A 17167-nucleotide genomic window follows, 5' to 3' on the forward strand; every position below is an offset into this window, starting at 1 on the left:
TCCCTTTATTTTGAAACAAGGGCTGTCCTTGGATGAAACAACTTGTTCCTGATCTGTCCCTGGCAGAAACAAAAACCACAAAGTCAAAAGCATTCAAGCCAAAAGTAGCAAGTCCACATCCCTTAGACTCGATCAAGGTAAGTCCACAACTCTCTACCGTACTTTGTTACCATTTCCTTTTTTCTCTAAAATTCATGAAAAATTATTTTACCAACAAGCTTATGATATATATATAAAAGCAGTACAACACAGCTGACATGCATAGCAGCTATACAAGTAATACAACTTGCTATTTTATACCAGCATCTTATCTTCTTGATATCTCACCAGTTTTAAATCTCCTTTTGATTGTCACACTATCTTATTAAAATCAACAAGTTGTAACAGAGACAGTTTTAAATCTCCTTTTGATTGTCACGCTATCTTATTAAAATCAACAAGTTGTAACAGAGAGCTGATCTCAGTTGAGCTTCAAGAACTCTAGCACACCCTCTCTACTAGCCACAGCAACATCATACACTTTGAGGAAATCACTGAATATAAATTCAAATTCCTTGTACTTGGGCGGGTTGTTTTCATTCACTAATTCCTTTGCCAGTGCAATCAGGCAATCATTCCTCGGCATTATCAGTGTAGCAATTGATGTTCGGGCAACGACCGAATTTGTAACTGCACGGTGCTCCACGCTCTTCAGTATCCTGTTTGTGATTATCTAATTGATTCGATTAACATAAAAATATTCACTGAATTAGTTGGAATCATATAATATAACCCTCTGATTATTTTAGCAAAGTTTTAATTGTTACCTCCAATTGATGCCCAAAGTTGACAACAAAGGCATTGGGGATTGGTTCAACATCGATCCATTCCTCGTACTTTGCGATTAGATTTAAGAGAAGATCCGACCGTGTGCGACAAAACATTTCTTTGTCCAGTTTTCCCCGCTTCATAGCTCGTTTGGCATAGAAGATCCGATGTGTGCGACAGATAATGATAAGATTAGATTGAAGGACTAGGCTACTATGACATTGGTGTTATTTGAAATTAAATAACACCAACTTTTAAATCCTTAGATCTGCCTTGAGATTCGTACAAAATAAAGTGCTTGAACAGTAAAAGCGGATATTACGAATCTCAAGGCAGATCTAAGGATTTAAAAGTTGGTGTTATTTAATTTCAAATAACACCAATGTCATAGTAGCCTAACTCTAGATTGAATAGAATTATAGACTTGAGCTTCTTTTTTTTGGCGACAGATAATGATATGATTAGATTGAATAGACTTGGGCTTTTAAATTAGTGGCCTTGAAAGTCTTGACGGTTCCAAACTCCTGACTTTGCAGCTTTCGCTAAAATAAATAGTTTGGACCATCTTTTCTGGTCCAGAAATGAATGCTATATATGGGCCGCTTCCTGTGCTCTGAGACCAAGTATCAAGAAGCCCATAATAAGGCCCATGGGCTTGTAACTATGGAAGTACAGTCGGTGTGGTGACTAGAAGAAAACATAGAGGAAACTATTAAAAAAAAAGAATGAAGAGGATAGATGCAGAATCAAAATTGATCCGTCCTATTGGTTCACATCCTCAGGTTGTACAATAGAAAGCAAGGATAAATTATCTGATATAAAATCAAGATGAGCTGCTCAAAATTTTTAGGGTCGGAGTTTAGCCGTTAAACTGTAGCTGCTGTTTTAATTGAATCAACTTTTTTTGTTTATTTATTTACACTCCTAACTACACAATATTTAGATTCGTCCATGATTTATATCGTGTCATCATGTCATTATGTGACGTGATTCGTTGTGTCGCGTAACATGTCTATCTTTCACTATCTTAGCTACGTCATGTCATATCACGTCACGTCAAGTTACATTACACATTCCATGACTAAAATTTTCAACATTATTTCATTATTATAATTTATTTTGGAATAGTTTCTTATTTTTTAGTATGTTTTATTATTATTTTCTTTATACTAACTTAAAATTTGAAAGCAATAATTAAATGCAATCAATCACGTCACGTATAAATTGAGAAATGAGCTCAGAAACCATGGCTGATTGCAAAAGCTACATTTCGAACACATGAGTACTGAATTTACTCGTACAAATTTGAAGATATAGAAACCATTTCGCTTGTTGTGACAGCACTCTTATTTGTTAACAGTTAGTAGGTACCAAAGTATCCCAGCATATTACTTTTTTGTACCGAAAATTTACAAGTGAATGATTTGTCAAAAAGACTGATTTATTTGGTGACCACATGACATACACAATATAATTTACTGGTTATCTGGAAAAAAAAAACAATATAATTTACTGGTAAAGATGATATATTTATCTCTTAATATAGATCTTGACAGAATTTTTAAATCCAAAGAAAAAATAAGGAAAAAGAGTAAAACAAAGAAAGAAAGAGAAGAATAATCAGAATACTTGGGTGAATATTCAATTATTTTCTCATATATATATAAGTTCCATCAATCTCAGCACTACAAAGACAACCTCCTTTTTTATTGTAAGCATTTATAAGTAGACACTAATCAGCATTTTAACCTCAAAGGCTATGTAGATAATATACTTTTATTTCAACCATTGATCTTGAAAGCCTCCATAACATCCACTTTCTTAGCCGACAGATCCGTATAAATTCTAAGAAAATCCTTGAAAATGAAAGATTTGTAAAGGGGAGGGTTTTCTTCATTAACCATTTCTTTTGCCGGGCTAATGAAGCTCTCCATGTCAGGCATTATAAACACAGCCACAGACGTCCTTGCTGCACCAGAATTTGTCATGGCCCGATGCTCCACGCTTTTCAATACACCATTTGTTATTATCTGATCCAGCAATCATAATGCATATAAGAATAAGGGAATAATAGAAACAAAATTTGTATATTAATGCGTAAAGCAATGGCTCAGAGTGCACTTCACCAAATGTTGGATCCTGTTATAAAATTCAGTTTTGTTTCTCGGTCCTTTTTTTTTAATATAATCAAAATATAATCAATTGACCAAACTGTTGAAACCGCTTGATGCTAAAACATTAGTCACTTGGAGAATAACTCCCAAAATATAATCAAAATTTGTATCATTTTGGTAAGTGGCAAAATTAGTTTGATTACATTAATTCTTTTGCATGCTGATGTTTCCATTTTGTCATTCATATACTGGTACATGTAAAATGCAGGGGGAGGTATTTTGCCAACTTTTTCCAAAAAAAGAAAAAAATGTAACAATAAATATATAAACAAATTAAAAATGACCTCTAACTGGTGCCCAAAATTTATAACGAACGCATTTGGGATTGGTTCTGCCCTGACCCATTTTCCCTGGTGCATGATTTGAAGGCCGCTAACAGCTCCCTGGAGCAGAAGGGTTATCAAGTTGCGGTCAGAGTGTGGGGGCAAGCCAAGCGTCAGATCTGGTTCTGGGCAAGGCGGGTAGTAATTAGCATTTATTAGAACCTGACCTGAACTTAAGTCTCCTTCAAAGTACCCTTTTTTGAGACCCAATCCTTCGCAAATCAGACTCAGAAGAGTCATTGATACCTCTCTTGCCTCAACTATGAAGTTTGCAAGAACCTCCCTAATAATTTGTAAAATTTCACTGTTGTTAAAGGAAGATTCTTTTTTGTATGCAATTTATACAGCTGAGAAATGATAAGGCAATACCTTAGTTTTGCTGGTTTATCAGGCCACTCATTTATGGTTTCTGGTACGGGATAGCAGGCTAGCCTAAGGCAATCACGCCAGTACCTGGGCCCGTCTTTTCCATAAATAGTACTAGAGAAAAGGCGATTTGTTTTTGACGTGTCTTCAGTGTAATACGCTGCTTTGTCCTCCTTCGACATGTTAAAGAACTCCTCTGTGACCCGCATCATTTCTGCCATCAATTGCTCTGATACACCATGGTTTATCACCTAAGATAAAGTACATATTACCTTTCTGAAATAAATTAAGGTGAAAAGTAATTTTACAAGAAGCTCGATATTGAGCATCTTGGATGCTTGGTGTGGTACTGGTACCAGTTCAGGTAAGGTGTTACCAGTACAGTGGGTTTGGTACCATAATTCAAGGTACTTACTAATATATACACAAATCAACAGTTACAACTTAGAAGCAAACGAGTGGATGATCAACACACCTGAAAGAAACCAAATTCTTTGCCAGCGCGGAGGACTTCTCCAATAAGCTGATCACGGTCGTCCACGTGGCAGTGAGGCCCACCTCTCAGGTCGATCACTGGCAAGCTCACAGTAGAACTGATCTCTCCGGGCACGCGCTTCTCAGGTGGGAGAACGAATTGCTTAGGAACTGTTTGATGAAATTCCCCATTGGAGAGTAGGTTGTCCATTAATTCAGTGGGAGAGGTTCCAGTGTACTGAGCATTGTGTGAAAATGCGAGATCAAGTAGATACACCGCTCTTCTCAAATTAAACAAGACAAAGTCGCTTTCATAGTCTCATTGTTGTCGCTCCCAAGTTAGCGGCGAGTGTCTGACACACTTGTTGACACTCACATTTAAGGACACGGTGGAGCGCGACACGGATGTTGTGCTTTTCCGGGTGAATTCCAGCACGACACGACATGGAACATTTAAGGACACGTTTCACAGAAGTATAAATACGATTGGACACGATTGGGAATTTAGGATAGAAGTAAACTTGAGAAAATTTTCGTTTCAGTCTATTCCCATTTTTCAAACGTATTACAACAATATTTACGGTTTTAACTTTTAAATAATAAAAAGTTAATCTTATTTATACTTATTTATACGTTAATTCTATCTAATATATAAGATGTTTATCACTTTGTCTATTCTAATTTCTAAGTGATCATTTATTATTCGAGTTAAATTTTGGTCAATAAACAGATTTTAGAGTTGTTATTCATAATAATTTAAGGTATAAATACTTTTAACATCAAGGTACTTCACAAGTGATGCATTTAAATGCAAAATGTATACATCTTCGACTTAATTTAATATAAAGTTAAGAAGTAAAAATAATAATTATATAATATTTTTAATGCCATCATCTTTCACTATTTTTTAAGAGGAGGGTTCAAATGCCTCCTTTTTTTGTGCCTCCATCATGCCTCCATTTTTAAAAACTTTAATAACTCAAAATTTAAATCTTAAAATTCAAAATAAAACCGTTGGATATGAACTATATCATTTTATCTATGCACATGTAAAAAATTATGGCATTTCAACTTTGTTTTGATTGTCATATTGAGCTTGTAAAAATGTATACAAATATGGATAATTTCTAGACGTTGATTTTTCAACTTATTAATTCATATAAAAGCAAAATCAAAATGTGATAATTTTTTATGGGCACATAGAGAAAATAACATAGATTACATCTAACGGTTTTATTTTGACGTTTAAGTTTTAAACTTTGAGTTATTTAAGTTTTTAAAAATGGAGGCATGATGGAGGCACAAAAAATGGAGGCATTTGAACCCTCCTCATTTTTTAATTGCTTGATTTTAATACTAAATTAATTGAAAATTTATAAATATGGTATGTAAATAACATCACTCATAAAGTAGATCGATTTCAATTCATTATTTGAAACCAATTCAAGAACACCCTAGTTCTACTCATTATTTTATTAAATAATTAAGCTAAACTTAAAATTTTGTTATTGAAGTATAACATAGATACAATTCAGTCATAATTCATTATTTAAGTTAATTATTTAAGTTTTGTGTGGTCACATAACCAAAAAAGCCAAAATACAATTGTGTCCAATGACTAATATATGACTTGATCCGGAAAAATTAAAGAAGTTTTATTTCACACAATTAGGTCTCTTTACAAAAAAAGAAGAAGTTATCACAAGATAAAGTTTGTAGCCACAAAGGAAAGCAAATTTAGACTCGCAAGTCACAACCTTTCTAATATAAATAAAAGGCACAATAATGCTTGTGACGTAGAAGACTCAAATTTATACATATTTTTGGTAGAATATGCATGGAAAGGAGGAAAGGGAAGAACATGCTCTTGTTGAATGTTGTCTGGCTAAATTTATTGAGAGGTGAGTAAGTGGACAAAGGATAAGTTTCAAGGCACAACCATAAGTCTTATTCATTGCTTTTGAGAGCCATGCATCATCAAATTTAATAATTTTGTTGTTCTTCTAAATTGAGAATACATTAATGAGCGAGGTTACTATATTACTAATTTACTATGCAATTATGCATGATGTATATCGGTCTATATTATATAAAAAAAAAACATTTTAAAATTTAAATAGTTGAGCGGAGTTACTATTTTAGATACGAAAAAAATCGCTACTTTCATACTTTCATATGACTCATAATATTTAGATTAACTTTTTTTTTATTTATCTAAAAGATAATAAAAAAAAATAAAAAATTTGACGCTAAAGTAGATATTTATATAGATATAGTTCAGATTGACGGTTTAGAATTTAAAATTAAATAATGTAGATTCATAGTGCGAACCAGCCTACACTGTGCATAATACCATAGCCTCACTCTACATTTATTATTTTACGTTTTGAATTTTCTTTTTCTTTTTCTTTTTATCAAAAAGGAACCTTTTGTTTTTGCTTTTGTTTGAATTTTATGCCAGCATCAGGACAAAAATTCACTTGTTCAAATTTAGTGCTTGGATAATATTTTAATCAAATCTAGTTCCTCCTTCCGTTATTAATATTTTAATGAAATATCTCCCTTCCCGAAATTGCTCATCCTTGTCATATTCAAGTTTCTGATACCATATTAACTTCTCCATTTACACGTCTACAAAACAAGAATGCACGATACAAGTAGCAAGCAAGCCTAAAAAGTTGAAAAATAGACAACTATAAAGATGAACTCAAAAGAATTTTTTTTTTTTATCATAACACACATACAACTACAATAAGGTTTTATCACATTATTATCAAATTGAACTACTAAAATAAATAAAACCACTAAGTGAGTCAAGAATACACCAATTTAAAATAATATTATAATAAAGTTATAGATAATGTTTCATTGCTACTTAGATTTAAGAAGGATCAGGTTGATTATTCCATTAAACTGCTTAAATTTATAATTTGTTTGTCAACTTAAGTTATTAAGTTATTGTATAAATTAATACGTCGGAAGAAGTAAAATGTTAAAAATTATATATTTGTAAACTCTACACATAAAATAAGTGCAAAGTCAATTTGCCTTAAGAGGCAAAATAACTCTTAACTAATTAAGTCAAATTTTACTCTATCTTACTTGAAGGTACTTCTCATTTGACAGTTTAAATGTGATATATTAACAAGTTTACTCCACCTCTTACTCCACAATCATAACAATGTTAAAGCATGTATCCCCTCAAGTATTGCACTCAGTGCAGACCAGGGCCGGCTCAAATAGATCCAGGGATAGGCATATCTAAATCTGCTGCTATTCTAAGAAGAATATAGCAGCACCTTGGTGTCCACCTTTCTCTCTATCTCTCTCTTCGATAAAGAAAATGATAAAGAGGAGAGATAAAAATGATATATAATAGGGATAGCAGGAGTTTTGGCCGAATTTTTTTTAGTTAGTATCTAAAAAATTAGAAATTAAGCAACCACCACTCAAATCTCAGAATTTCAAAACATGTCAATCCATGTCTTCTGGAGGCGCGCATCAAATCTAACTGGTGCGCCAACTGAAAAAGCGCACCAATTTGATGTTCTAGCTGAGAAAGCACACCAATTTATTAATACCCATGCGCACCATATATATATATGTTAAAAAATTTAATCGAATCTCTTTATTATATTTTTTAAGTGGGTTTCTCTTTATTGTCAAGGTTTCAGTTTTGGATCAACGACTTCTATAAAATTATTTACTAGCTATTATAGTATCACTGTATATAACCACAAAACAAAACAAAACAAAACAAAACAAAACAATGATATATATGTATGTAATTAACCTCAGAGTACAACTTGGTGATTAATATCAAATACAACAAGCCTTCTTTAGTGCATTGCACTTATAGGCAACGTTAGATTTGTTTTCACTTTATATAACATAGTCGGCCGACATAAAACCAATTGAACGAACATGATGATGTCTTCAACTTTCATGCAATAACATTATAACAATATTGACTAATAAAGCTCCGTAGCAAATATATATAGTTTTTGAAAGATAACAAGCAGACATGTACACATGCATACAGTTGATCGAGATTCCCATCATATCTATGATAACCAAGTTGGTGTGCACCCTCAGCTGGGGCATAAAATTGGTGCGTTTTTTTATCTGGCGCACCAGTCAAGTTCGGTGCACGCTCCTAGAAAGCGTGGGTGGTATGTTTTGAAATCTAGAGAATTAAACAGTGCATAGTTGTTTAATTCTTAATTTTTGAAGTGTTAACTAAAATAATTTCGGTGGTTTTGAATAGTAGCGGATTTCGTTCCGGTGTAGGCTACTTCTAGATTTTTGAAAAAGAGAAAATAAAATAGCTCATGGTTTTTTGAACTATTTGCCTACTGCATGCAACCAAACAAGTTTGTTTATCTCTGGTTCGGGTTCAACGACTAGCTAGAATTAGAGTATTAACAATACCCTTAACGGGTATACCCTACCCTACCCGCCCGTGCCCGCCGGCCAGGGTACCCGTGCCCGAGCCCGGGTATGGGTCGGGTACGCGGGTAGGGGCAAAAACCGGACCGAACTCACATTTTTGGACCCGTACCCGACCTTACCCGTACCCGACTATACCCGTACCCGAGTACCCGACTACCCCTACCCGATACCCGAGTACTGTTCACTTTAATTCAAAATTCAAAAAACCGGTTCCCTCCCACCCGCCCACCCGGTGCCATCCCATCCGGACCCGACCCATACCCGGAAAAAAAAACAGCAAAAAAAAAAAAAAAAAAAAAAACAGCAAAAAAAAAACAAGAAAAAAACTGCAAAAAAAAAAAAAAAAAAAATACCCGTACCCGCCCTACCCGTCAAGGGTACACGGGTACGGGTACAGGACGGGTAGGGTATGGTTTTTGAAAAATATACCCGACCATACCCGTACCCGAATACCCTTGTATCCGTCCTACCCGTACCCGTACCCATCCCGAATATACCCGGGGTACCCGTACCCGCCCGACCATTAATACCCTAGCTAGAATATCGGCAAGTTACTATCCCTAGCTAGCCAAATTTCTGAGTCTGCTTCTGATCCTAGCAATACCAAAAGTACGATATAGAGAATCTGTTTTGATATTTGTGCTAGCTAGATTAAAACTGACAACTCAGATCTCACAGAACTCATCAGTCAAGTATTGCAATAGATCTGATCATCCCATATTGAGTTGGTATAAACAAACAAAAGTTTCCGTTAAGTTACTATTAAAATTTAAAAGCATCTTGGACATTAATTAGGAGGGATAAGACTATAATTAGAGTGGTTCTCTATCTGGACCACTTTGTTGTTTTGTCCGGTACGTCTTAGGTTAGCTGGTAATCGATGCAGCTTTGACAATGTTTAAATATTAATAGTGATGGATCATGGATCCCATTAGTATAATTTGATTTTTTTTATTTTATTTTTAGAGGGGGGTCTTTGACCCTTTAATATTCTTGTGAGATTTTATAGGTTTCAGTATCGACTCAGCTCTTTTTTGTTGTGGCAGGAAATTCATGTTTCTAAAATTAGTGATATATGAGTTCTGATAAGTTTTGAGGTAAAATTATATTTAGTATTTAAATGTTAAAATTCACTTCAGACTAGTGTGTCAGGTTATTTGAAATAGTTTGTTCTTTGTTTGGATGGAGTTGAATAGCTAGAATAGTGAATTTAACCCGAAATTTTTATAAATATCCAAATCAAATAACAAATTACGGAATCTACCCTGTTTTGCAATGAAATTCGAAAAATACTCAATCCGGTTATCCAATAACCGGATTTAATACAAATGTCCGGTTACCCACTCCCCGGACTCAACAAAACAAATCCGGTTAATAGTTAACCGGATTTGTGCATTTTGTTTTTGTTTTTTTTTTTGAAAACAGAAATTTTTTATTATTTTTTATTTTTTGTATTAAAATATTAGAAATGTTGAATATATTTCTTTGAAAATAGATGGAATACAATATAATTTGATTTATTAGAAAGACTGCAACAAATAACTCGGATCAATATTTTTCAGATCGGATTTTTCGCGGCTGTAAGAAAAATTAATATATTTCTTTATGTGTTATTGGAAAAAAATAAAAATAATTAGATTCTGAGTTATTGATCCCGGTTCAAAAGTCACTTCTAGGTAATCCAAAAAATATTGTGATCCTTCTAGTACATTTAATTTATAAAAGTTGTATCTATTTTTGAAAAAAATCAAAAAATTTAATTTATTTAATGATTGTTTTTCAAAAAGAATTCTCAAAATAGATACAACTTTTTATAAATTAAATGTACTAGAAAAGTCACAATATTTTCTGGATTACCTAGAAATGACTTTTGAACCGGGATCAATAACTCAGAATCTAATTATTTTTATTTTTTTCCAATAGCACATAAAGAAATATATTAATTTTTCTTACAGCCGCGAAAAATCCGATCTGAAAAATATTGATCCTGGTTATTTGTTGCAGTCTTTCTAATAAATCAAATTATATTGTATTCCATCTATTTTCAAAGAAATATATTCAACATTTCTAATATTTTAATACAAAAAAAAAATAAAAAATTTCTGTTTTGAAAAAAAAAAAAATGCACAAATCCGGTTAACCATTAACCGGATTTGTTTTGTTGAGTCCGGGGAGTGGGTAACCGAACATTTGTATTAAATCCGGTTATTGGATAACCGGATTGGGTATTTTTCGAATTTCATTGCAAAACAGGGTAGATTCCGTAATTTGTTATTTGATTTGAATATTTGTAAAAATTTCAGGAATTTAACTCTTTTATCTTATAAGAATAGCCTATTTGGATGAAATAGAGCAAGAATAGAGCTAATTTCAAACTTGAGAATAATATCTAATCCAACTTTTGGTTGAGTTAGTAGTATAGTTAGCTAACTCATATAAGATAAACAAAGAATAGTGCTATTCTTGCTCCATTCAAATATCAAATAGCTCAAAAAAAATAGTGTTATTTTCAGATTAGTACTATTCTTAATATATCCAAATGCATCTATAAAAAAATTAAATTTAATCATTCTAATAAGATAAATGATAAAATAACTATTCCAAAGTACTGTTCTTTATTTTACAACTAAACATACCACGAGGAATCAGGTGACCGGTTCCTTATTTTTTATATTTAATTGAATCGGTCAGATGGCCACCTTTGTCCTCATCATTGGTAGCAATTTGAATACTTATATTCAATGCATTTGATAAAGCTGTGTCACTAGATTCTTTTAATCTCTCGGTTGATGTGCACACAAGGGGTCCATTATTGCCACCTAGATTTTATTTTGCAAATTAACAAGATCCATACTACCAGATGTATATTTTTGTTATATTGATCACGCATATCATATCATGTTCAATGTAAATTAATAAACACTTAGATCAAAATTGAAATTAATAAAAAAAAAATTATGCAAATGTTAGATGAATTGAGTAGTACATTAATGTTCTTTGAAACAAAGCCTATTAAAAGCCGAAAACATGAAACATTAATGTACCATACAACACCTGAAAACTTGAAAGAGTAGGAAAGCTGAAAAGCAAAAACCATTTTCTGATATCAGAAGTTTGTTTTTAGAGTGAGTGTATGGTACTATGCATATTACAATTTGTTACTGTGTTACGGCTCTATATTCGAGTTTTCAAATTCTAACGGTCGATCCGAACTGTTCATCTTGTTCTCCATATTAATATGTGTTTGGAGACCAAATTTTAAATTTTTTGAAATTTTTTTACTATTTTTTTAGATTTATTGAAAATCACTGTTTTTGGATGGTCCAGAATTTTCAGATCAAGTGATTTTCTAAATATCTAAAAAAATAGTTAAATTTTTTTCAAAAAATGTAAAATTTGGTCTCCAAACACATATTAATATGGAGAACAAGATGAATGGTTCGGATCGACCGTTAAGATTTGAAAACTCAAATATAGAGCTGTAGCACGGTAACAACCCGTGATATGCATAGTACCATAGACTCACTCTTGTTTTTATCCTTGCTTCATACAAAAGATTTTTGGCTTATCTTCCGACTTCTATCGTTACTTTATTCAAATGAGATGCATGATTTTTCTTTCTTTCTTTCTTTCTTATCTCTCTCTCTTTAATTTCTTTAAAAAATGGCGAGGAATTTGTTCCTTTTCTGCTAGAGAGAATAATATAAGTTCTATTCCTGTTACTAGTAAAATTGGATAAAAGAGAGAATTGACTTATTTCATAAGAATGTATCATTAGTAGTAAAATTGAAATATCTTTGATTTTTATTTATTTAGTTTCAGATATTTCTGACATCACATGTCACAGCAACATTTTAAAATTCTCAACTTCTCCTAAACTAGCGCACCATCTGCTCTGATTCTCACAAAAAAAAAGTTATACTCACATGAGAGACGGGTCAAGGCGAAATTGAAAGAGAGATCCGAGAAATCAGCATTTTTTATAAATAACTGGATCTAATTTTTAATACAAAATCAATAGCCGGCCCACCTTCTTTTCAGGAATAAAACTGGGCCCACTTACATTCTTATATCTTAATTTATTAAAACTAGGAGTACTCATAGAAGTTGCACAATTTTCCCATTTTCTGGCACGAAGTTTTGAGTGGTGACAGACAATTTTTGTTTCAGTAAAGCTTGAAGAATTCAAGAACACCCTCTCTGTTAGCCAAAGCGACATCGTACGCTTCGATGAAATCGCGGAAAATGAATTCCTTGTACTTGGGCGGGTTGTTTTCGGTCACTAGTTTCTTTGCTGGTGCAATCAGACAATCCATCGTCGGTACCGTCATTGTAGCAATTGATGTCCGGGCAACGGTCGAGTTTGTAATTGCTCGGTGCTCCACGCTCTTCAGTATCCCATTCGTGACTATCTAATAATTGGATTAAAGATGACAATATGTTATTGACATCATAGTAAAAAAGAAAAACCAGTAAATGTGCATCAGATAAAACATTTATATGTATTGTAAATAGTTAAAATTGATCCCCTTGAGGTCTTCTAAGACCAAAAACAAGAGCAATTAAGGTTGATTTGTTATTAATAGCATTAAATCAATAAAACAAGTTAGAAATTCTACCTCGAGTTGATGCCCGAAATTGACAACAAAGGCATTGGGGATCGGTTTAACATCGATCCATCCCTCCTTGTACTTGGCTTGCAACCCGCAAGGAGCTGTCCCTTGAGCAAGTACAGTGATGAGCTGGCGGTCGCAATGCGGCAAGAGGCCCATAGTGAGGCTCGGGTCAGGGCAAGGTGGATAGTAATTTACTTCCATTTTTGTACCATTGCTCAAATCGCCGCAAAAGTAGTCCTTATCAAGCTCTAATCCTTCTGCAATCAGCTTCAAGAGCTTCAATGCGATTTCTCTAACTCGAACTGTGTACTCTGAGAGAACTGCCCTGTTTATTTTGATATACATAATTAAAATCCACTGCTTTAATTGCTGTCCATGTTCTTAGATGCAAACAATATCATAGATTGAATGAATTACCTAAAATTCTCGGGTTTTTCGGGCCATTGATTGATGAACTCTTCAATAGGATAACAAGAAATTCTCATGTAATCTCTCCAGTAGCGAGTCTCACTTTGATCGTACTGTGTGCTCGAATTAAGAAAGAAAGCTTTGCTCATATCATCCGAGTAGTGACGTTCCTTCTCTCCCGCTGGCATCTTGAAGAAATTCTCGCAAACTTGGAGCATGTCATTTAATGTTTTTGCAGGAATGCCATGATTAATCACCTACGTTAAAATTCAGAAATATTATCAAGCAATTATATAAAACTTTAGCATTTGTTTTTTCGACCTTTTACAATTTGCCATGAAAATTCTTTTTTATGTTTTGAAGGAAATGGTTTTAACACTGAACTTCACATAATTTTTTCCTTTATTTCATGGATTCACCCTGTTAGATTGTACGGAATTTTGATACGGTGCTGTTGTGAACAAAATGATCTCTTTTTCTCCATTCAAAATCCCCTTTATATTTCCAGTTTTAAGAGGTAACTGGTAATTCTTAACTTTTGCTGTAGTTTAGTAGGATATCTTTCTGTACATTAGACTAAAAAAAATCATATATATAGAGACTTTTCAGTTATATATGTATATTACTACATTTACACAAACCTGAAAGAAGCCGAACTCTTTTCCCGCCTTCATAATATCTCTGATGATTTCATCCCGACCAATATCGGAATCAATACAGCCGCCTCTAAGATCAATCACAGGCAGATTGATCGAACGGTTGACAACATTATTTACTGGCCTTTTTTCAGGTGGAAAGATGTATTTCTCAGGTACTGTGTCATACCTAGGTTGATTTGAGAGGAGCTCCATTTGAGGTATCCTTTTCTTTTCTTCTTGTTTTGCTTTCACAGATCTTGGAAAACTCTGTTTATAAAAAGAGGGAGGCGGGATCTCTATCCATTTAAAAAAAAAAAAAATATCTAGGAAATTGACCAAGTAAGAGGAAGCCCTTTAAAGGGATAAGATTGTAGGAGATATTAATGAAAGAAAGATGCTAACATCATAGTATTTGACTTTCTTTTGTTTTTGTTTTTTTTAATCTTCCTTGTATCTTTTACTTAGTGCCGACCACCTCACCAATCTATCGATGAAAAATGTTATAGTAGTGTACTGCTGTCAGTATCTCAGCAGCTTGACGGAGAAAGAAAAAAATGTAGCAAATACTTAGTGCCGACCACCTTAGTACGTATAGCATGAAAGTTACCTCCTAGGTAACGTGTCTCTAGTTTAGTTATTATAGGCCAAACAAATAGAAGTTTATATGATCTTCTTTATACCCAAAACTAACAATATTGGTGACTATGAATTGTACTCTTTCTTTAAGTTATCTTGTACCTAAATTAAGCCAATATTCATTGGCGGACTCAAATGGAGTTAGGAGTAGGCAAGTGTCTATTCCGGGATTCAAATTAAACTTTTTTTAAACTCAGTGGTATTTGATATTTGTGCTTACTTTTGAATTGATACAATGCCTACCCCTAAATTTAATTCACGGTCCAGTGGAGAAAATTGCGTAGAAAAGAAAGTCAGTTCAGACTGTTTCGCGTTAAAGAAAGAAAGAAAGAAAAAAACATAGTCTAATTCACTATTCCATTTAGAAGAATCATTGATTCGTTAGAAGAAAAAATATATCAACTACTAAGGATATAAATATGTACAGTGAGTTGGATCACGTGTTGTGTTCTTCCGTGATTAAATTTGGAAGGATGGTTATGTCACGTGAATGATCAGAATATGTTAATCACGTTGTGACCACATGTGACGTGTCCAAACGTGACCGGTCATGTTTGGTCACGTTTAACTTTTTTTTTCATAATTTAGGTTAGTTTATTCAGAATTCACCATTCGATCAACATCTAACGGTCCTAATTACACGTGACTGCATGTGTCGTGCTGTGATAAAATCTTTTACGTGATGTGCCTTATCGTGTAAAATTTTCAAAAAATAGTCATGATACAGACTACACGAATCACGACACGCCGAGTCACAACACATAGCATGCATGAAAGGTACCTTCTAGGTAACGTGTCTCTAGTTTAGTTCTTATAGGCCAAACAAATAGAAGTTTATATGATCTTCTTTATATCCAAAACTAACATTGGTGACTGTGAACTGTACTCTTTCTTTCTTTAAGCTATTTTGTACCTAAATTAAGCTTATACTATTATATATAACAAGAGTAGGTTAAAGTGTCACATTGTTTTCATGCTCCAATGATGTCTTATATTTTTTTTATCTTCGCTTTCAAAGTAAAAGCAATCTATCTGAAGTGTTGATTATGATATTCATATTAAAATGTACTTGGAGATCAAATTTTAGATTTTTAGATTTTTTTCTACTATTATGTTAGATATATACAAATTTACCGTTTTTGATTGGTTCAGAATCTTCCGAAAAACAATAATTTTGCACCTATTTAAAAAATAGAAAAAAAAAGTTCCAAAAAAATATTAAAGATGGACTCCAATTCAATTTCTACAATTGAAAACATATAATAAAATTATAAACGTTAAATTACTATGGTTCATATATATCTTATTTCTCGCTCAAAACCTTTCGATAAACTATATTTTTGGTATACACTCCTTAAGCATAATATTTTATTTTTTCAACTAATAGAATAGTAACTGACAAAAATACTCTTTTGAATTTCAAATTTATGTTTTAATTATAAAAACTTAAGTTAAGACGCAATACATGAATTTAGATATACGCTAGTTTTTTTATGAAAAAAAGTTGTAAGTTGTGCACCAATCTCTCTTTTGTATGCTTCAAAACATGTTACAACTTGTTAATATTAATTATTACTGTATTTTAGATTGATAAAATTCAACTTATTTAAATAAGTAGTTAAATAAATAGCGATGACAACAAATGTGGTGTGTATTATTATATATATTATTTTGGAATAACACATCTTTTCAATAGAATATAATTATGTTTACTTAAAAGTGATCATGAATGACAATACCATTTCTTAAATGATATAAAAATAAAGACATGACGAATCAATTATTAATCAATTCAAAAGTTTCTTAAATGACATTTTAAAAATAGAAATAAATCATGACCAATCTAAAAATCGAGTATCTGACGATTAAACAAGTGTGGTGAGCAAATTTAGACTTCTACATGTAAAATAAAAAAAAACAGACTATTTAATCGGATAGTTGATATTCAATCCGAAATTTCATCTTTTAATCAATGTTATTGGCGGATCATGATATCTACATACATATTTAATAAGAGAAGAGAAACATAACGTATTAAGTATGCGCAAAAAATAAATGGAAGTTAAATTTACATGAGTTCAAAAAAAAATAAAAAGTGGGTTGTGAAATTTTTGAGAGATTGGAGACGGGAGACTAAGATAATTTCTTTAAATTTTAAACGTTATAGACTAACAATTAACAAAGGTGTACCTGAGTTAATAACACTAGTTCAATAAAGCTATATATATATATATATATATATATATATATATATATATATATATATATGAGGA

At 32.6% G+C, this 17167-nt stretch overlaps 2 protein-coding genes across 3 annotated transcripts; both read right to left on the reverse strand.

Moving 5' to 3' along the window:
- Positions 1–245: 245 nt before the first annotated feature.
- Positions 246–14569, reverse strand: LOC144572492 (2'-deoxymugineic-acid 2'-dioxygenase-like). Of its 2 annotated transcripts, XR_013517741.1 has the most exons (5): positions 14262–14569; positions 13630–13877; positions 13216–13537; positions 386–712; positions 246–322 (listed from the first exon to the last, which is right to left on the reverse strand). XR_013517741.1 is itself a non-coding variant. In XM_078322084.1 (4 exons), exons 1-4 carry the CDS (start codon positions 14469–14471, stop codon positions 12763–12765), a joined length of 1026 nt encoding a protein of 341 aa, XP_078178210.1. In that variant the 5' UTR covers positions 14472–14565; the 3' UTR covers positions 12648–12762. The 2 variants fall into 2 exon arrangements, 1 of the variants encoding a protein (XP_078178210.1); XM_078322084.1 differs by lacking the exons at positions 246–322; positions 386–712 and adding an exon at positions 12648–13008 and having other exon boundaries at positions 14262–14565.
- On the reverse strand, positions 2428–4637 carry LOC144572493 (2'-deoxymugineic-acid 2'-dioxygenase-like). The gene is made up of 4 exons (XM_078322085.1): positions 4146–4637; positions 3674–3921; positions 3266–3587; positions 2428–2837 (listed from the first exon to the last, which is right to left on the reverse strand). The coding sequence occupies exons 1-4, from the start codon at positions 4353–4355 to the stop codon at positions 2589–2591; spliced, it is 1029 nt and encodes a 342-aa protein (XP_078178211.1). The 5' UTR covers positions 4356–4637; the 3' UTR covers positions 2428–2588.
- Positions 14570–17167: the final 2598 nt, after the last annotated feature.

Source organism: Carex rostrata, chromosome 20 (genome assembly GCF_964058835.1).
Source record: "Carex rostrata chromosome 20, lpCarRost1.2, whole genome shotgun sequence".
Lineage (NCBI taxonomy): Eukaryota > Viridiplantae > Streptophyta > Magnoliopsida > Poales > Cyperaceae > Carex > Carex rostrata.

Bases quoted from the DNA above. Each gene is read 5' to 3' on its own strand.
- LOC144572493 (XM_078322085.1), bottom strand. From the start codon at position 4,355: ATGGACAACCTACTCTCCAATGGGGAATTTCATCAAACAGTTCCTAAG. The intron at 3,922-4,145 runs GTGTGTTGATCA...ACTTTATCTTAG, and splicing joins AAGAATTTGGTTTCTTTCAG to GTGATAAACCATGGTGTATC. The intron at 2,838-3,265 runs GTCATTTTTAAT...TTGCTGGATCAG, and splicing joins ATTTTGGGCACCAGTTAGAG to ATAATAACAAATGGTGTATT.
- LOC144572492 (XM_078322084.1), bottom strand. From the start codon at position 14,471: ATGGAGCTCCTCTCAAATCAACCTAGGTATGACACAGTACCTGAGAAA. The intron at 13,878-14,261 runs GTTTGTGTAAAT...ATTTTAACGTAG, and splicing joins AAGAGTTCGGCTTCTTTCAG to GTGATTAATCATGGCATTCC. The intron at 13,009-13,215 runs GTAGAATTTCTA...TCCAATTATTAG, and splicing joins ATTTCGGGCATCAACTCGAG to ATAGTCACGAATGGGATACT.